General features: G+C 37.4%; 1 protein-coding gene across 8 annotated transcripts in view; it reads right to left on the bottom strand.

Moving 5' to 3' along the window:
- SH3KBP1 (SH3 domain containing kinase binding protein 1) overlaps nucleotides 1–22,030 on the bottom strand; it is a 336,822-nt gene that overhangs the window by 108,360 nt on the left and 206,432 nt on the right. For 6 of the 8 annotated variants that reach the window (XM_079122896.1, XM_079122898.1, XM_079122902.1 and 3 more), the window contains one exon: nucleotides 7–82. In XM_079122896.1, coding sequence (XP_078979022.1) covers nucleotides 7–82 — 76 coding nt within the window. Of the gene's footprint in view, nucleotides 1–6; nucleotides 83–2,266; nucleotides 2,388–21,521; nucleotides 21,676–22,030 lie in introns of those variants that run through there. The other 2 variants (XM_079122903.1, XM_079122904.1) reach the window with 2 other exon arrangements.

Below are 22,030 nucleotides of genomic sequence, written 5' to 3'. Positions count from 1 at the left end.
ACTCACTCTTTGTCCTGCTGTCCATTTCTGTTTTCAATGAGTCTGGAGCTGCTGTAGCTGGAGGCAATTTCTTCCCAATAGTCTGGGGGGGGGGGGAGACAATTTTACACATCAAGACAATTCTCTTCATCAAGCAAAGTAACAAAATCAAGATCATAATGACAAAATGCTCAAAACTGGTTTTAAAAACCACTCCCTTAAGTTTATGCTCTGCTCTGTGTATTGGTTGCCACTCTTTAATAGCTCTGATCTTCAATGAAAAACAAGGGGAAGCTACATAAAAGAGCTTTATCCTTGAAGGCACTCAATACCTTTTATTTTCTTTCTTCCCCGATGGTCTTAAAAAGTTTATTATTTTTCCCCATATTTTTTATTGATGCATTATAGTCGTACACAATGGTGAGAATTGTTGTTACATATTTGTACATGCATACAATATAGTAATATTTGGCCAATATCATTCCCTAGGTATACTTCCCTTCATTTTATGAGACATTAACTAAATCTATGGAGGGCCCAGTGGAGGTGTTTCAAAGTAACTGCTGAGTGGAAGGATGGAAATAAGAGGGAAGAAATACAGGGATGAAATAAAGGAATAGAGGGCTAGATGGACAGACAGATGGATAGGCAGGTGGATGAGCAGGCAGAAACCAGGTGTCCCAGGCAACTGGGCCTTGTTGTGACTCCTTCTCATCCTCTAAGATTCTACCTGCTTCACAGGGTTCTTGTTCTTTAGGATGGGTCTACATGCCCCAAAAATGAAAACAAGGAGGGTCAGTGGCTCCTTTCTCACTAGTCTTTTAATACTCCAGGGCCTTGAAAAGGTCCAATGCCTTGGACTCTATGTGCCTATTAACTAGTTAAAAAGAAAATCCTATAGTTTGTTTTGACTTCATTTCCTTTCCTTCATTTGAAGTTCATGCTATTACCATTCATTATTTATGAATCATCCATAGAAAAGACTGGATATTGCCTCTGAAAGTACAGGCTACTGAGCAGCTCCAAACAAAAAACCAATATACAAACCAACCAAGTTGATGGTTCCAGGGGTAAGAGCTGTCCCCACTCTTTCTCCTTTGCCACTGCACTTGTGTGACCATGATTAATGCCTGAGGAAAGTGTCTACTGATACCAGAGAAATAGCAGTCACAACCAAGTAGATGGGTAAATTGCCATTCCCAAAGAAGGACTTCACCAGTGAGAATCCCAGACACTAGGAAAACCAAACATCTTGAACAAAAGAAGAGGAATGAGCTGCATAATTCAAAAACTGGCAGGGTGGAATTTTTCTTCAAATAAAACTGATTCACCACAGTTTTTAATTTGAGAAAGTTCTTCATGCTTCAAATGTTGAACCTAACATTAAATATGAATAAATCACAGAAAGAGGATAAGATAAATCAAATCTTCAGCCCTTCATAAATTTTTAAAAACATTTGTGACAGAGAGCCTTTGTATTTTACATGGTGACATTTTTATTTAGTGCCGTGAGGCTTTCTATATTGGATAAAAAAAAAAATGAAACCCCAAATAATATGCCACCCCTTAACTGCTATTAAGTACTCAAACTAATAACATTTTATGACTCAAAGGAAATATCGGGGAAGGAAAAAATTTTGATGTTCTTCTGCCATAAGGTCAAATTTGATGAAGAACTGTTCTTAGGATTATCTTGAAAAATGAGGTATTGGCAGTAAAACTAGAAGCTCTCAAAGTATCGTTTCATTAATATTCCAGTTCACACTTCCAGCAGCATCCCTGTCAATCTGTTTTCCCTTTTGGGGACTGAGTAAAGCATTACTACTGTTAACACATTAAGAAGAAGAAAACAAAAACAATTAGAACTTCAGTCATCACTGACAATGGAAGGAAGAAATGAGAAAATGTGATAGTAAACACTATTCTCAGTCCTTACTGTTTACCTTCCTTGAAAAAAATGAGACAATGGTATGGGCTTTAAACCAGATGTCCTCCTTTGGAGAAACTTTGGCAGGCTGTATATTCTTACAACTTCCCCGTCCTTGTTAACAAAACAAAGTCTGCTCTCATATCTGATGTCCTGGTTTACCAGAATGTCCAAGCTTATAGACATTAAGAAAAACCACTGGTCAAATACACTTACTTCAGTACCAAAAGGCATGAAAAAAGCAATGCTTCCTATAGCTGTCCTATTTCAGAAAATACAGTGCATTAGCTTCTCTGTGGATCCCCGCCACAGAGGTGATGGTGACATGATATTATACTCATCTTCTGGGGTGTTCTGTACCTTAAATCCTTCCTTCTCCCTTGTGGGCCATGATTAAAAGTCTAGAGTAAGGCCAGATCCTTCCTCTCAGCTGGTCTGGTAGGCATTCCAGAGACAGGAAATGTCCAAGTATTTCTGTCTTCTCTAGAGCCTAGACCTAGAGAAGTGTGGCCTGAGACCAGCAGTACCTGAGAATTTGTTAGCAAAGTAAATTCCCAGGCCACGCCCCAGACTTTCTCAATCAGAAACTCTGGGGATGGTGCCTAGCTGTCTCAGAGGGAACACACCCTCCATGGGATTCTGATGCACACTCAAGCTTGAGAACCATAGACCTAGATGTAGCAGGGGTTCTACTAGTATTAATCAAATGCCCTTTCATGGATTCAAAGCTCAGGTGCCTATTCTCATACTTCAATACAGCATAAAACATCTTTTCCACTCTTCTTCCTCTCTTCTTTCTCTCCTTTTCCACCCAGGGCCTTCTATCTTCTGTATTCTTACTTGCATAATACTTATCATTGCTATTAAACTACACATACACATGTAAGTCATGTATAACTGAAGGTCAGCTATGATGCAGGCCTCAAAGGACAGAAAAATCAGGGAATGTCATGCATACATCTCTCCTGCCCTTAGTAGGCACCAAAGCAGGGGTTAGGTTTCTCTGTCAGAGGATACAGGATCTCCACTAGAATATCAAGTTCTTGCCCTACTGGGTGCCCAAAGGAAGGTGGCTTATATAGGATAAGCACTGACTAGGTACTTAGGGGCTATGATAACCTTACACAGGACACCATCTATTCATCACCTAAGAGATCAGTAAGCAGGCTTATTTCACCATGTGCCTTTGGAAGGGACAGATTCTCAAGCTTTGCATCCTACCTCAGCCCAACATTTCTTCTTCCCTTCTGTATTGTGGCTAAAGACTTCCCAGTACACACATTCATGATGGTCTGGTCTGCTTCTCCAACCCAGAAGCTACTACTTGATGTGGGAGTGCATGTGCATACAGTGGGATGTACAGATTTGAAGGCTCTACAGACTATCACTATGGATCTACTTTAAGACATAGTGATCACCAGGTTGGTATCACTTTCTTATCTCTTGTCACATCCCAATATTCACTTAAAAACCTAAGTGTTAAAAATAAACAGTTCAGAAAACTCATTCCTTTGAACATTTAATAACATTAGTCCTTCTCCCTTTAGCTCTTTTGCCAAAAGTACTAAATAAACTTTTTGGAGTTTTTATGTAAAGTGGAAGATTCATATATATTCCTAGCTCCACAAGATTCAGTAATACAGTATCAGAACATATAACTATCATATGTTTTCAGTTAGTACAGCAAGTGACTTTTTTTTTCTTTTCGAGGTCAAAATGAAGAAACAGATGCTTTCAGGAAAGACAATCACTGAATTTGAGTCCAGAGGAATCCAGCTCCCCAAATGATAAACGTATGTTTCTTTGTGACTATGGAAGACAAGACCAGAATCATACTCAAATCAATAGTATAAAATCACTCCTCCAACTGGACTGTAATTCAGGTGCAAACTCCTTTGAGTATAAATAGAAGTTTCTAATTACAGAACAATGCTAAGGAGAAGGTTTAAGTTCCATCTCTAATGTCCCTTCAAATACCACACACAACTCCTGCATCACAAAGGCAGTCAGGCTGAATGGGTATGAGGGAGGAGGGAGATATAAAGTCCTATGCCCACTCCACCATGTCCATAGGCCAGCTTTCTGCCAGCTTTTCTAGAAGTGGATGATGGTCTGAGAAGCTACATGTAGACATCACTCAAGAGTTCACACAAAGCCAAACGCAAGGGATGACCTTTCAAATAGCTAGTAAAAATCCAAGATAAAAGGTAGCTCTTTGATGACAGTCCTTTTACAACACTAGCATCTTACAGTACTCCTTCCCTTTCTGTCCAGTACAGATTCATTAGGTGTCCATTTAACATGAGACAAGAAAACAGACAAAAAGGCAGGAGGAAACTGAACATCACCACAAACACTGCAACAACCATTTGTGGTGTGTTGAGGGGTGTACAAGCACGCAGCATGGTTATCCCAAATCCTGCTGAGCTATAGCATATAGAGAGATATACAGGACACAGTGACAAAACAGTATCTATATAAGACTATATCTATGAGCTTTCAGTTTCTGGTTTCCATCATAACTCAGAAGGATCTTCAAACTGCTATGAAAACTCCCTGGAAACTTTTTATATTTATAGTTATATTTACATGCTCCCTTCATGAATACCTATGACTGAAGGCATTATGAAGTCTTCTTGGCTCTCAGCAGGGAGTGGTAGGAACAGAGTCGAAGCCCTGTGAGCCAGATCATGTCAGAGCCAGAAAAGAACACAAAAGCACAAAGTATTCCTAAAATGCAGTGCCTTAGGCCTCTGCTTTCACTGGAAAGCTTTCATTTATATTAGCAACTGTCCATTTGCCTATATTTTGTGGGCCTAGTTTAAACTGTATGCCTTCAACAGAAGATATGTCAGAACAAAACACAAACCAAAATTCTAAAAATAATGGATATGGTCCATCAAAGGGAAACTACATTTGTAGTTCCATTCCAGGAATAGGATTTACCTCTGAAACACCTCCCATACCATTATGTCAATTCTGATTTCTCGAAGAGTCCTGCTTCATGATCTATTTTAAAACTTGGCTATGGAAAAATAAAATTTAAAACTTTTCTGATTATGAAACTGGGTATAAGGCTTATTCATATGATGCTCATTCCTGTGGTTGTCTCCAAAAGTTAAAATTAAAATTTATTAAACCTCTTTGTCTAATCACATTTAAAGACCTTGTCAGATTCATTGTTGCTTTAGAAGCATGTGTCAAGTATACCCCTTTTAGCAGTTTAACTACCTTTCTCATCCTTTCTCTTCAGAAATAGTGCCCTCCTTGAGATCAGGACCTGGGTGTTCATTATTCTCTTATATCCACCGAATGAGAGGTCTGTAAGTGGTTGCTAGATTAAGTGGGAAGCTTGGAGATACTATCTACTCCCGCTGTGCCCTAGCATGAGCATCCTCTGAAGTGTGTTCCCCCATGATGTTCCACCTACCAACCTATCACCAAAACAAATCTCATCATTTGGTACATCTGGGAAGCACTGAATACTCCATCTAATCAAAGTGACACAGCATATTAAAGGGCCTGAGATGTCCTATAGTTACTGTTTAACTATATTCATGTTTATCTCAGTGTATTCCAAACCTATCCAAGCATAGAAATTCTACTTCTTGTGACACCGTTAACATATCACAAGAATGAATATTCTATGAAAGAATAAGATGAGCATCCTCCATCACATTCCTAAATTTTCTTGCCCATCCTCTCTGTCTCCTAGGCTCATGACTTAGAACTAACTTTGATTACCCTCTTATTGTACCTTCCCATATCTAATCCATCACCAAGCTATCAGATTCATCTCTTCCTCTTTGATTCCAGTCTAGAGCCTTGTTCTCATCTCAGGGATTATTTCAGCAGTTTTCTAGACCCAGATTCTATCCCCAGATTCAACCTGCTTCATTTGACCTTCCATAAAACCCAATTTTCAAGTACCCTCCACCATCGCTCTTTAATATATCTAAACCAGAACAGTAGGAACATTTACTTCTTTTTCTTTTCTTCTTTTTTGCCCTGCTAGGGATTGAATCCAGGGCCTGGGACATGCTAGGCAAACACTCTACCACTTAGCTACTCCCTGGCCCATTTTTATTTTTTCATTTTGAGATAGGGTCTTGCTAAGTTGCTAAGGCTGGTCTCAAACCTGTGATCCATAGCCTCAGCCTCCAGAGTCACTGGGATTACAGGTGTGTGCCACTGTGCTCAGTCATATATCACTTCTTAAAGACTGTGTATGTAAATTCCCAAAGTTCAGAAGAAATTCAAGGATTTATTTCTAATCGTTACAACTTGTCATATCTCCTAACAGCTCACATCTTTTTCTTCAGCTCTCGAGAATAACAACAAGCTTTTTCTAAATGTAAGACCATCGTATCTTAGATTTTTCCATCAGGTCTTTCAGGGTTTTCTCTTTCAGTCTTTCCAATAAAAAACTTTCAATATCTATCATTCTATTAGATACAAACATATGAAGTATTTTATATTTGTATATCCAATATACACATAGAGAAATGGGTGTATTTGTGTGTATCAGTAGACTTTGAGCCAAACTGTTATGTATTTAATTTTTGCAGGATCTGACCATTTGATTAATTTCTTTGCTTTTTGAACGCTTCTAGAGGCTTTAACATTTAAAAAATACTGGAAAGAGCTACACAGCACAGTGATAAGAAGGGTAAGATTGCCTCCTTGTCAAAACAAAATAACTTTTTGAAGGTTTAGTAGGGGCTTCCACTCATGCTGGGGAAACTCAGCGTTGGCAATAAAATCAAAACCTACTTAAATGCTCAATGAAGTGGAGAATGCACATTCAGACAGAATTAAAACCATAGAGGACAGCTCTCCAAACACTTGACAATATATGAAAATACTGTTTATATTTTACCCCCACTGTTCCCAAGAGAGGAGCCTGCATGCCATTTTGCTGTTGGATCACCTTATTCACAAAGGATGAGCTAGCCAAAGGAAATTTCCATATACCACTTTGACAAAATACAATTTGCGATATACTTTAAAAGACTATCCTTTGCTGTTATGACAGATAAAGAAACTGTAAATATTCCTTCTACCAGAGGATTGGTTTTTTTTGTGTGTGTGATGCTGGGGATTACCCAGGGCCTCACATATACCAGACTAGTCACTCTATCACTAAGCTAAACATCTAGCTCAGGATTGGTTTCTTTTATTTTGATTAGTGAGACCTTCATTTTAGATGCATTTGGAGTTTAAGGAGAATGGTAAGGGAGAAAAAAACGATGACAGGGCAGGTGTGAGTACTAATGGAGCTAGTTTGGGTTTTGTTCATTTAGTGCTTTACCATAAAACATGCTGTACACACTTGAACCAAGTCCTAATTTTTCTATAAAGCAGCTTCATGACATCAGTTCACATAAAAGATCCTTTACAGATCTAAAATACATTTATTTATTCAATCACAACATAGTTCAGGCTCTTCTCCCTGCCTACTGATGTTATCTCCTTCCCCAATATATTTGAGTCCATCTTACCTGTAAGATGCAACCAAAGTCCACCTGGCTAATATGTCTGCTTTCAGCAATGTTTCCTACTGACAAGCATCCCAAAATGCTCATGACGTTGTTACATGTACGAAATACTTGAGGGCAAAGTAATGTTTTATTAACTTTTCCTTTATACCTCTGAAATAGAGGGCTGCTTCTGTGGGTTTATTCATTCATTCACATGTTCAGCATTCTTTTCTAGAACTATCAGGAACCTCAATGTGTGCTGGATGCTGCATATACAAACATGAGACAGGCAAGAGTCCTGGATATTTTTGGAAGGGGGAGTAGGGAAGGGTTGTACTATGTTGCCCAGACCCAGAATCCTCTCACAGCCCCCTAGTAGCTGGAATTACAGGTATGCACCAGCATGCCCAGTTTGGATCTTTAATTAGTTCAAAATTGAACAGCCAAGGCAGATTCATTAACAGAGCATGACAGTGAAAAGGGATGAACACAATAAAGGTGTGTATAGAAGAGAAAAAACAATCTACATGGGAAAGAAAATAAGGCTCATGGATAGCAGTGATGAGACTTGTGTTAAATTCTGAAAGATGAGAAAGAATTGGGCAAACAGAATTGTTGAAAGGGTATTCTAACTGAAGAAAAACAGGGAAGCAAGGCAAGAATGTGTGCAGGTAAAAAATAACAGAATGAATCAAACAACATTACCCTATGTAAATTCATGATTACACAAATGGTATGCCTTTACGCCATGTACAAACAGAGAAACAACATGTATCCCATTTGTTTACAATAAAAAAAAATGTGTGCAGGTGCTGAGCCTGGTTGCTCACACCTCTATTCCCAGCACTTGGGTGGCTGAGCCCCAGGGTTCAAGGCCAGCCTGAGCAACACAGTGAAGCCCAGACCTTTTTTAAAAAAAAGAAAAGGAAAAGGAAAATGTGTACAGGAAATGAGGACTTTCTGGCTCAGGATGGGAGTGGCAGGGGATCACAGTAGGGGTGAGAGAGTTGGGCTCTGAGGCCAGCTAGGTAAATTAGGCACATTATTTTAGTACTTTGTGCTTTATCCTCAAGGTACCTGGTGATGATTACTAGGTCATTCTAAAAAGTAAGCAGAGGTATAGCATGATTAAATGTGTGACTTTAAGAATGATGAAGGATGAAGGAAAGGGCATGAGAAAGCTAAGAAGATAATGGGGAGGCTGACACAATAACCCAACTAAGAAAGTGAACCTGTGGTTGTAGAAAAGAGGTTTGAGAAATATTTACACTGTTGACCTAGCCATAGTCCATAGTTACAATAGGCATAAATCAGTGATTGTGAACTAGTTTGAAAATTCCCAATTGTGTTTTGCTCTTGAGTCTACACATATGCATGCCACATAGTTATTGAGTGCCAACCATATGCAAAGACAGACAAAGGGAGTTAGATGGATCTGGTGGCTCAAGGAAGTGTTATGGAGAAAGTACTCTAATGGAAAAAAATCACAGAGAATATGTTTCTCAGTGCTCTAATGGTAGTGAAGTGGAAAAATAATAGGTTTGTAATAGTTGTGAATATTGAGTTTCTCATTAAAGCATCAATTAATCTACCATTTGAACAGTAAAACATTTTTTAAAAAAAATTAAGACTTGAGAAACTTTTGATACATACAAAAACCATCCTTCTAATCTGACAAAAGTAAACAGTTTAGTCAAGTGTGTCTCCAAAAATGTCTTTACCCAAAGACAAAAATGGAAAATTTCTTTCTCCAGAAGAAATTTCCAGAGAAAGTTTTCTGTCCTTCAGGGTAGGGAAGGAAAATAAAATTGTTTTAATCAGAAAATAGGTAATATTTGGAACAATATTTTGCTGCTTTTTCAAAGAGAAGTGCTACTTAAGAGGCTTTCGGCATATTAATGGAATATCATTCAACCTTAAAGAAATTCTGACATGTTTTAAACATGGGTGAACCCAGAGGACATTATGCTAGGCGAAAGAAGACAGTCACAAAAAGACAAATACAGTCAGCTCTCCCTCTATATCCATGGATTCAATTAATTTCAGATTTAAAATATTTGGGGAAAATACTGTGTCCATACTGAATATCTATAGACTTTTTTCCTTATCATTATTTATTTTTATTTTATTTTGTCACTTGACAGTTCTTTTTATTTCACTGTAGTTAACATCACTTAGTGATTCTTACAAATGTGTCTACCTTTAAATACAGGTTTTAGTTTATTAACAATTTTTCTGTCTTTTTTAAAATTTAGATTCACTATACACAAATGGGGTACAACTTTCATTTCTCTGGTTATACCTGAAGTAGAGTCACACCATTTGTGTAATCATACATGTACATAGGGTAATGATGTTTGTGTCATTCTACTATCTTTCCCCACCCCTCATTTTCCTCTACACAATCCATCCTTCCTCCATTCTTGCATCCCCGCCCCCCATTATGTATCATCATCCACTTATCAGAGAAATCATTTGGCCTTTGGTATTTTGGGATTGGTTTATTTCACTTAGCATGATATTCTCCAACTCCATCCATTTACCTGCAAATGCCATAATTTTATTCTTTTTTAATGGCTGAATAATATTCCATTATGTATATATACCACAGTTTCTTTATCCATTCATCTCTTATCATTATTTTCTAAATAATACAACTATTTATATAGCACTTAAATTGTATTAAGTATTACAAGTAATCTAGAGATGACTAAGTACAGAGGGGGACATGTGTGGTTTATATGCAAATTCTACACCATTTTATATAATAGACTTGAGCATCGTAGATTTTGGTATCCACATAGGTCCTGGAACCAATCCCCCATAAATATTGAATGACAACTATTTATATAGTTCTGTTCATATGAGGTCCCTAGAGTAGTCAAATTCATAAAAACTGAAGAAGTACGGTCACCATTGGTAGGGGATAGGAAGGAATGGGGAGTGAATGGGTATACAGCTTTGGCTTTTTTAAAATTTATATTTTTTTTAGTTTCAGGTGGACACAATACCTTTATTTTTAATTTTTATGTGGTGCTGAGGATTGAACCCAGGGCCTCACATGTGCTAGGTGAGAATTTTACCACTGAGCTACAACCCCAGCCCTGAGCTTTGGCTTTTCACGATAAAAAATTCTGGGATGATTAGTGGTACTGGTTGCACAATAATGAGAATGTACTGAATGGCACTGAGCTGTACACTTAAAAATAGTTACAATTGTAGGTTTTATGCCAAGCTAGGGAATGTTCCTCTTTCCTTGCCTCTTTCTTCCTATGGATGTTGACTAGAACGGAAAAGAATTGCTCATAAGGCTTTGATATCCTGATACTTAGTATTCAACCACAAAATAATCAGGGGTATAGATAGCATCTAATAAGGTAAGTTAGAGAACAAATCCATCTGTGTCCAGAAGCTTCCTGTTCAGGGATGCCTGCTGTATTCATTCACCTCAATCTTATCTGCAACATTCCTTTCTACCACTGTGAAAGATAATGTATTGATTTCATAAAACCAATCTCTAAATCTGGCTAACATTAAGTGGCTCCAGCTTTAATATTATAAAACCCATTTTTCACCTTCATCATCTACTCCACAGACTCCTAAATAATACCACTTACTCCTTTTTTTAAGCATTGGGGCTCCCCTAATTTACAGAAGAGCAAATTATATCAAGTTACTTGAGAAATATTGATGATATTATTTTTGCTTTGTTTTTATTAGAAAGAATGAGTTCAGGTCACCTACTTATTCAAAATAGGAGCTTCCTAAATATAGCTAGAGGTTAGGTATACACCTGATACACCTTCTAGATGCATAGTGGTGTATGCATCATGGTAATCTATGATGCTTCAGGAATGGAGATCCACAAAGAGACATCAAATTAAGCTCAGGGCCCTCTAGTCATTCATTAGTATGACAGCTTCAACAATGGGGCAAACCCATATTATGTGCCTTCAAAGAAAATATTGTAGATGCCAAGGCTGGAATTCTCTCTCACCTCCTATGTGAGAGCAGTCCTCCCTCTCCTCTGCTTTGGATTTTTGGCTATTTCTTTTTCTTTTTGTTTTTTTTCAGGGGGGTACTGGGGATTGAACTCAGGGGCCCTGGCCACTGAGCCACATCCCCAGCCCTATTTTGTATTTTATTTAGAGACAGGATCTCACTGAGTTTCTTAGGGCCTTGCTAAGTTGCTGAGGCTGGCTTTGAACTCGTGATCCTCCTATCTCAGCCTCCCGAGTCCCTGGATTACAGGTGTGTGCCACCAGGTCTGGCTTTTTTTTTTTTTTTTTGGCTATTTCTATATCTGTTTCACTAACTGTAATGGAGGCATGGAGGATGAGGACTATGTTCTGGTCATTATTCAATCCTTCCAGGTACCTTACACATTACAGGTACTAAATGTTCAGAATTTACTTCAGTCTAAAAGAAACTCAACATCCATCAGAAAATGTGAATACTTATGGAGAAACTACTGTGTGCAATGCATTTTTGAGATGCTAGGGAGATAACAATGGAACAAATAAACCTGTCTCTCTTTTCAGTGTCTCCTAGTGTGTTAATATTGAGTAGAAATGGTTAAAGAGTCTTGCTAGATATGTAATCTTGGTCAAATTACTTAATCTCTCTATACCTCAGTTTCCTCTTCTGAAATGGCAATAATAATACATATATACTAGATTTTCTAAAGGCTTAAATGAAAAAAAAATATGTAAAGAACTTACTGTTATTGAATTTTACTAAATTAAAAAATCAATCATCATAATGCTTCTTTATGAATTCTAATTACAAAGAATGACAATTCAACTGTAACAGTTTTTTAAAACAGCAGGTTAACTGCTCCATTCCTTTACTTGGGAACTAGAGAACATGAAGCAAATTTTACAAGACAGTCACACCACAGAGAGGTGCTTGGAGGAAAGTGATAAATCTGAAAAATGAGAAGGGATGAAAAGCAACAGCTATTACCTTCCAGTCATTGCCTGGGAGGAAAAGCAGATAGAAGAAAGAAGATAGGAGAACTGAGGTGGGTCAGAGCTGACAACTCACAGAGCTTTTGGGTCAATAAAACTTCAGTTAAGGTGTCCCCTCCAGTGAGCAACCAGAAGACCATCCTAGGACCCCCTCAAGTATGGGCACATGCCAACTGCTTCTGGCTGCATCCAAACTGTTATCTACTGTTAACGATGGAAAAACAACAAGGCATGTGTCTGGGGAAAACGGCCTGTTGTCAGAGAACAGAAAGCCTTTTATTGAGAATTTTGATACTCAGGAGCAAACACACCACTATAGAAAATTACCCCAAGCCATCTTTTACAAAGCTTGGCGTCCATTCAGTAATGAACGAAGAAATCCTAAACCACTGGGCCAAACAGATACTCCTCCCAAGGCAGTTAAGAAACAGAGGCCAAATGAGACCATAAACTCATGTGGTACAGATATCTAAAGCTGCAAGTGGAAATTACTGACAGATTCTTAGACGTGAAAAGCTGAATTCACAGTCCTCTACCTGGAAGTGGCCAGGCCTCCTGCCAAAGGCTGTTCTCAAAGGCGTCTTTCAAGATCAGTGAGGAGGAGAGAACCAAAATCTTGTTCAGATTCTATATAAATTAAATTCAACACACCTTTGTGGAACACCTACCACTATGCAGGACACAAACACAAATTGATTTCCTACATTATTTTTACTTTCATGTTGTCAAGAGAGTGTTGTGTTCTCAGTTATAATCTGGGAAATTTAAACATAATGTTGATGAGAATCAATGCAACCACCAAGTTTCAGATCTTCTATGTATCTAGAGGCTTAAAATAGAACCTTAGGCATCAGGGGTGTACCTCAGTGGTACAATATATGTTTGGCATGCACAAAGCCCTGGGATCAATCCCCAACGCCACCAAAAAACAAAACAAAACAAAAACTGAGCCTTACACACAACCTTTTAAAAAGATGTTTACAAAAAGTTTGTAATGACATGGGAAATTTCATATAATGCTAAGTGAAAAACATACAAAATTATGTGTGGAAAAAAATTATGTGTGTGGTATGACCTCAACCAGTTAACAATGTATGGCAAAAAGACTGAAAGTTAATATTAAAAAATGTTAACAGTGGTTGCCCAATGATGATTAAATTATTGGTGCTTTTTATTTTCTTTTTTTCCCAGTGTTTAAGAAACAAGTACTTTTATAATCAGAAAAGAATAAAGTTTTAAGAAAATAAAGTACACTAATGTAGATATAAATGATGGTCTATCTCCCCACATTACTGGTGTCTGTCTAAAGGTCTGATTTGATTTGCAACACCTCTTAACTAGAAATCACATGCAGCTTTCGTTCTTGTCATTATATTTCCTTTTCCAAGCCATTAGTAAGGATGTGAAGAACATGAGATGCAAAATGAGTCATGACAGTAATTTGTAAGGCACCACCCATATAGAACTCTCCACCATTTATCATCACTCTTTACTTATAGTTATTCATTAGTTCATATCTTCAGTGACTAAGTACATGATGTAGAGTCATTTCCAATTAATGTTGCTTCTAATAAAGTATTGAGACATTTTATCAAATGTTTTCAAAGTCAAAACACACTTCCTGCTCTTCTAATTAAACCCATGAAATCCTTATTCATACAGCCAAAAGGGACTACAAGAAAAGAAGTTAATAACTTCTTCGTAACTGTTTTTTATGTAGGATCAAAGACAACGTTTACAGTTTCTTCATTTCCTCATCTTTGAAGAAGTGTGGATTTAAGGGGTGGAATCTATTTGCATATGGTCCATACCTAAGTCATCCTCAGTTTTCTAGCAAGTTCTCTAGGTTTTCACAAGTAAATCTTTAAAAACATCAAAGTAGTTATCATGTAGCGTTTCTCAAATGGCAGAAAAAGAAGCATGATGAAACTCCACCCCCCAAAATTTTGAGATTTCACTTTCTTTCTGCTACTCTTAGAACTACTGTATTTACTGAAGTATATCACAAATTTTAAATTACCCAGATTTCACAGATATTTTCATTTCTCAGCTATTTGATGAACATCTCCACTTAATGGGAACAAACCTTGATTTTGCTGACTTGAAAATTAAGACTGACTTTTTAAAAAATGGGATTCAAGTTTGGAGTGTGGACATATTTAATAAATTCACTGTTTTTGGACTGGGGATTGAACCCAGGGCTGCTTTAAACAACAGGTTAGATCCTCAGTCTTTTTTATTTTGAGACAGGGTCTCACCAAGTTGCTTAGGGCCTCGCCAAATTGCTGAGGCTGACCTGGAACTTGGAATCCTCCTGCTTCAGCTTCCTGAGTCCCTAGGATTACAGAGCACACCCAGCTGAATAAATGCACTTTTAAGAGGAACCTGTTTGTAATTTCTGGTCTAGTGGAGCAAAAGTTCAATATGTTCTCTACCTGGTGGTCATTCATATGTATTCATCCTTCCATTCATTTTAACTTCAATTTAACAGCAAGTCTGAGGGAGGAGAGTTCTCTTAAAGGGTGAAAATTCTAAGATATTTGAGTTTTAGGCAAATTAGATCTTCATCATATGAACAAAATAAGTCTTTCATTACTCATTTTTCATGTTCTCATTTTTCTGTACTAAATATTTCCCCACTCTTCTCCTCTCTCTGTAATATATACAGACAGTAAACAACAAAGCACAGAGGAAGAAAGCTTTCATTTAAAAAAGAAAACATGAAATCACCTATTTTACTCTTGTGCTTTCTTAAATTGCCCTTTCTGTGGTTATGCATTACTTTTTATGGTATGTTTTGGTTTATTTAGGGGAAGAAGGCAAGACACTGAACTCAGTAAAATATCCCAATTGATACATTTTCTTGTCTTTAATTCCTTGTATTCCTTGTTTTTTTCTATTACAATGGAGAATGTTCATTTCAATGTTCTCCACTTTTAAGCTCCAGAGAGCAGCAATTCCTCTTTGTGCCTTCCACAAAGACTTGCTATAGGCTGCATGCAGGGAAAACACAATGCAGATTCATGGAAGATAGTGACAAAGGAGGACAAAAAGAAGGAATGGTACTTTTGGAGTAAATAAAGCATTCATTACTCCTGAGTTATTATATTTCACCTATTTCAGACAGATGGGTTTCAGATTGGTCATCTCCCCAAATTTATAGGGATTTTCAGTAAAAGATGTTCATATTCTGGCCCCCACAGGACAATTAAGAGTTATTAGCTCTCAGTATTGACTACTTCTCCCTTATTCCCAACCAGGTCACCATGCTTCAAGTTAACTGGAGTTCTCCTTTTTTGTAGTCATTACTGGGTCCAGAGAATAATCATCCCATCACTGTTTAATTCTTCATTTCCCCATGGACACTGTTTGGTTATTTCTCTTTGCTGCAAAGACCACCATTTCTCCACAACTACTGATTTCCAGTTTCTTGACCATCTTCATTCACTGTCTTACATCATTGCCTCACAGGATATCCCTGCCTCTTTGTAGCCATTCGATTTCATGTCAAGAAGATCAAACGTCGTTAGAACTTTCATTTCATATAGAGTTGGGCTAGATAAAAGTATTGCTCTATGGTACCATGGAGTCATTTTTTTATTACTTAGAAATTCAGCAATCCCTCTCTGACCCAGCTCTCTCTCTTTGTGATACAACGGTATCTATATTCCTATCACTTGAAAAAAATAGGATTCTAGTTGGGAGCAGTGGTGCACACCTGTAATCCCAGTGACTAGGGAGGCTGAGACAGGAGGATCACAACTTCCAGCCCAGCCTGAGTGACTTCATAAGACCCCCATCTCAAAACAAAAAAAAATAAAAGGGGCTGAGGCTGGGAATATAGCTCAGTGGTAGAATGCCCTGGGTCCAATCCCCAGCAACTGAAAAAAAAAAAGAAAGAAAGAAAGAAAGAAAGAAAGAAAAACAGGATTCTAAATTTTAAGTAAGTAGTCTATTTTCATTGTTTCTAACAATGCCTAAATGTAGATGAAGGCATTAGGGCTGGAAGGGAAAGAGATTAAATATAAAATTAGACACAGACCTGTATGTGTAGCACACAGATCTCCCAGTACAGTGCCAGCACTGTACCAAGAGGACAAATGTGGACTACTCTAGGGTCTAAAATGTGGACACTTTTGATATTAATATTTCACTTATTATCAACCTTGATTAAGAGTCTAGAAAAGGTACCCAAGAAATTTCAGAAAAGCTGCCTCTAGTGGAGAGAGAAAATGAAAACCTGGACTAAGAAGTCAAAATAAAAAGAACAGGCGGTGCAGATGCTACCAAAACAAATGGAGCAAAACATATTAAAATCACTGGTGGGTGAAAATGTTTAGTCAGAAATAAGAAAAAGAAAATGAGGCAATAAATCCATCTTTACCACTTCTAACTTCCTCATCTTAAATGAGCAAAACAGAAATACAACTTCTATGTGAGACAGACCTCAATTTTCTGTTTCTACTTTTCCAAACCCTGACTACTTGATCCCTAAAAGATCAAGGATAAGTTTAATTGAGGTGACACTTCTGAATCATAGGCCATTTGTCAAATGCCTTAAGGATGGCCTTTTGATGAAGAAGTGCCTTTTAAGGTTATTCTGATATGTTCGTAATTGTGAATTGTTCATTTTATAGCTCAGGTTTTAAAAGAGAAATATCTATTAGAGGTAAAAAAAAAAAAAAAAAAAAGGTCTCATTATGCTTGTGTTTCCATTTGTTTCTAGAGCATTTATGGGTATACATTTATTTGAGGATCTGGCCTCCCAAATTAAGAGTCTGAGTTGGAAATAAGGTTGTCATCTTGTACTAATTAAATTGTCTTTATTGCCACAGAAAAGTACCAAAGAAGTTGCTGACAGATTGAGCTCTGTGATCCACATTCTTTAAATGTGAGAAAAGACACACCACCATGCCTCTGGATAGCTTGTTTTAAAGTTGCCAGTTTTCATATAGCATTAAATTAATTCCATTCCACTGAAACCCAGTTGGCTAGAATATCATTTTACAACTAGTGAAAATATCAGAGAGAAAAAGACAAGCTAAGTACAAAGGCATGATCATTTTAATGGTCACTTAGGAATTTGTAGAACCTTGAATTCAGAAACCAAAAACATCTGCAAATTCCAGGATATAAATATTGTGAAAAAATTATTAGTATCAGTAAAGAACAAAAGAGGGACACAATTAAATACTTAGAGAAAAGTCTGTTCATCCTACTGAAGAATATCAATCAAATCAAATAAACAACTTAGTAAATAACTTATAAAAGGAAGAACTTTCATTTCCTGCCTCCAAGCAATTCCAGAGTAGAAGGTGACAAGAGAAAACCAATCATAAAACTAGCTTTCCCCAGTGTGTAAAATGAATCAAGTACTATCACTTACAATTAACAATAGCATCAAGGAGAAATTCATCCTCTCAAAAGATCTATTTTGAATCTATTCTCCATAAACCTTCCAACTTAGGATTTGAGTAAGGGAAGAGAGTTATGGGAAAAGCAGGAAATCAACCAACCATCTGGATACTCCACTTAGTTTTTCTTCAGGGACTGTGGCAAAGGGAGACCTAGTTCTTCCTTTAAGTAATTTTCAATCTTGTGGGATTGTGCAACTGATCAGCTGGTTAATGGTGATCCTCAGAAAGAAGACCTTTCCCCCAACTCTTCATTCTGAAATGAAAAGAATGATATCCTTCCCCCTTAATGCTAGGCAACATGAACATACATTAAACACCAATTCTAACCTTAATAAGATACTACTTCATATCCATCAGGATAGCTACTATCAAACTGAAACAAATTAGAAAATAGTAAATACTGGTGAGGATGTGGATGAATTAAAATACTTAGGCATTGCTGATGGGAATATGGTACAGCCACTGCAGGAAATACTATGAAGTTTCTTAAAAAAAAAAATTAGAATGATTTTATGATCCAGCAATTCCACTTCTGGGGACATACTCAAAAGGATTGAAAGCAAGGACAGGTATCAATATGCCAATGTTCATTGCAGCATTACATACAATAGGCAAAAGGGGACAACGACTCAAATGGCAATTGACCAACAAAATGTGGTATATTCATACTGTGCTATGAACTATTATTCAGCCTTAAAAAGAAAGGAAATTATGACACAAGCTACAACATGGAGAAGCATGAAATAAGCCAGCCACAAAACAGAAATCTGTATGATTCCACATACTCAAATTCTGAGATCAAACGGAGAATAGTGGTTGCCAGGGGTTGGGGGAGGGTGCTATGGGGAGTTACTATTGAATGGGTACAGAGTTTCAGTTTTGAACGATCAAAAAGTTCTGGAGATGGATGGTGATGATGGCTGCGCAACAATGTGAGTGTACTTAAAGCCCCTGAACAGGATGCTTAAAAATGGTTAAGACTAATTTTAAGTTATGTACTTACCACAATTAAACAATTACACATTTGTACATAGGTACAAGAGTACCTAGAAAGCTTTAATGGGGATTGCCACTGGGAAGTAAAGGTGAGTATATAGAATTGAGAAGAGTCTTATTTTTATTCTATTGGAATTTTTTTAACCATATATTTGGGTTATTTTCAATAAAAAGGAAACCAATGAAAATGAAGTCAGCCTTTAACCTGGAAATTCCTCTTCTAAAATTTCAGCTTAAGGGTTGTGGCTGTGGCTCAGTGGTAGAGCACTTGCCTAGCATATGTGAGACACTGGATCTGATCCTCAGCACCACATAAAAAATGAATTAATAAATAAAAGTTCAGTTTAAGGGAATACTCAGGGAAGGCACAATGATGCACAATGATGCACATACAAGAATGCTGTTTTTAATATTTAAAGCGTGAGTTGGGTATAGTGGTGCACACCTGTAATTCCAGCAACTCAGGAAGCTGGGGTATGAGGATTGCAAGTTTGAGGACAGACTCAGCAACTTAGAAAGGCCTTAAACATCTCAGTGAGACCCTGTCTCAAAATAAAAAGGAAAAAAAAAATTAAAGGATAATTTTTATAACTTTATTTTTATGTGGTACTGAGGATTGACCTAGTGCCTCACATGTGCTAGGCAAGTGCTCTACTACTAAGCCACGACCCCAGCCCCCAAAAAAGGAAAAATTTTTAAATGAAAAAAACTTTAAAAATGTGGAAGCAATCTACATAGTTATCATTTAGAAATTGGTTCAAATAAATGGTGGTGTATCTCTGCAATGAACGGAGACTCTAAAGATACCATGTAGTTATCTGACAGAAAAAGAGGGCCCATAATGTGCCAAGTTTTTAAAAATAGGCAACATTTACTATGACCCATTAGTATATGAAGAGTGACAGGTGTGCACTGCATGTATATACAGACTCCGTAAAAAAAAAAATCTAGAAAGATAAATATAAAATGTTAACTACAGTTCCTCAATAAGAGGACTATGGGTAATTTCTATTTATTTCTTCAACTTTGAGTTTTTATTATTTTTCTATTTATTGCAAAGAATTCTTGTCATGAGAGAAATAACAGAGTCATTTCCATTTTGAGAAACAAACAAGCAAAGGATTCAGGAAGCTCTTCCCAGCCTTACGGGCTAGAGAAGGGAGGTGGGGAGAGCGCTGCTGAGACTTTTCCAGAGTTCACACCTTGCTATCTATCATGTTCTCCCTCATGTCCCCAGTGAAGTCACCCTCTTAATTTTGCACGCAAATACCTAATTCTTATTTATTTATTTATTATTGTAAACAAATGGGATACATGTTGTTTCTCTGTTTGTACATGGTGTAAAGGCATACCATTTGTGTAATCATAAATTTACATAGGGTAATGTTGTTTGATTCATTCTGTTATTTTTTCCCTTCCCCCACCCCTGCCACCCCTCTTTTCCCTCTATACAGTCCTTCCTTCCTCCATACTTGCCCCCCTCCCTAACCCTAACCCTAAACCTAACCCGCAAATACCTAATTCTGAGTTCTGCTTATCAGCAATACAATCAGCAAATTTCAGATCTCTCTCCCTAGGAAAATCCTCTCAAGCAAGCACAGATGAACATATTTTATTCTAGTCAACCCCTGCTGAGACACCCCTCATAGATTTACCTCCATCCTCCTCCTACGCAAGCAACAAATGTCATTTAAAAACCTTTCAAGAAGTTGTCTTACTCTTAAAATAATGTTAGAACAATGTGTTTCCTTTCTGCCATGCTATTCCCCCCCCCCTTTTTTTGGTAATTTTGAAAATATTATAATTTAAAGCCAACAGAAAAAGAAAGACATAAAGAGAAATATTTTATAGACCTCGGCTCTCCCCTTAAAATTTTTTTTCAGTGAGAGACAGGGATATAGAAGACATATGACGCACTGTAAGCCTCACTTATCCTGTGGTTTATTTAGGGAATTTTATTTTGTGTTTGGAAAATGACAGACTTCTGCTTTTAGGTAGACAAATATGAACAACTCGCAGAAAGAAACATGACTACTTATTACTAGTAAACTTTTAGAAAAGCAAATATTTAGTGTCTCTTTTACTCTATATATGAGTATATGAAAATAAATGCTCAGCCCTACAAAATTAGGCAAATATCTTTATCTCCATAAAGAACAGTTGAAATGCACCCAGAAGTCATTACTCACAGCTTCTTCATTCACAAGGAAAACTCCAAGTGTCCGTGCCCCCCAAGAAATGCCCCATAGCTGACTCACTCTGCGTGGACATATTCTTCCCTCCTAAACTAACCTGAAAAGCAAGCTGGATTTGTTTACTGCACAAACATCTGTAATTGCTAAACAGCTCTGTGACATGGTATAACAGTTACTGCTTGTGCAAACTGCCTATCTAAATTACTCTCTACAGTATGAGCACATGAAAAGCAAGACACAGAAATTGGAAACATCTGTACAAATTAATGGCAGAATTGACCAAAGTGTCAGGGGTAGGCGGGTAGAGGATTAAAACAGTTAAATAGCTCCAGTGCAACATTTGATTTTAAAAGAATAAGAATCCTTACATTTGATAGGATCTTCCTTAGTATATCCAGAGCTGCCCCTCCACTGTGAGATTCTAGCTAGCACACACACATTTTAACCCACCCATGTAAATCCAGTACAAGTCCTGCTACAAAATGGTATAGGTAAGATACGAATTAAAGGGATTTATTACATCTCTAAAAACAAAAACAAAAAAAAGAAAGAAATACCTCTTCTCCCATCATGCAGTCAGCCTCCTCTCTTCAGTTTGAAAAGGTCCCAGAACTACCCTGAAATCCTCCCACTTCCTTCCAACAGCCAAAGGCACGGAGCCTGAGGACCCAGCCTAACCCTGACTCATACTTGGGACCAAATGAGGAATGGGGAGAACAAAGCTTGCGTTTGTTTATGGTTCAGGAAGCCAGGGCCGATTCATGGCTTGGGTGGCTTTGGGAGAAGTCCTCCTCCCCTGCTTACATCGCTGCAGGAATCTAGGTTGCCTCCTGGGGCCCAAAGGTGTAACCATTCAGACAAGGAACACACTGAGGGAGTGTTTATTTGGCAGGACCCAGTGACCACTTCGGTTTAAAAATGCCGAAGAGGAAATAAAAAGCCAACTATCTTTCAACAGATCACATGGCTACAGAATGAGGGATATCTAAAATATGGTCTGTATATGAAATATCAATTGTGAAAATGCCTGTATTTTAAAGGAATAAAATTAGTTGTACTACACAAA

Source organism: Sciurus vulgaris (assembly GCF_902686455.1).
Source record: "Sciurus vulgaris genome assembly, chromosome: X".
NCBI classification, from domain to species: domain Eukaryota; kingdom Metazoa; phylum Chordata; class Mammalia; order Rodentia; family Sciuridae; genus Sciurus; species Sciurus vulgaris.
Note: the sequence above shows the minus strand (reverse complement) of the source record. Positions and strands in the feature narration are given on the sequence as shown.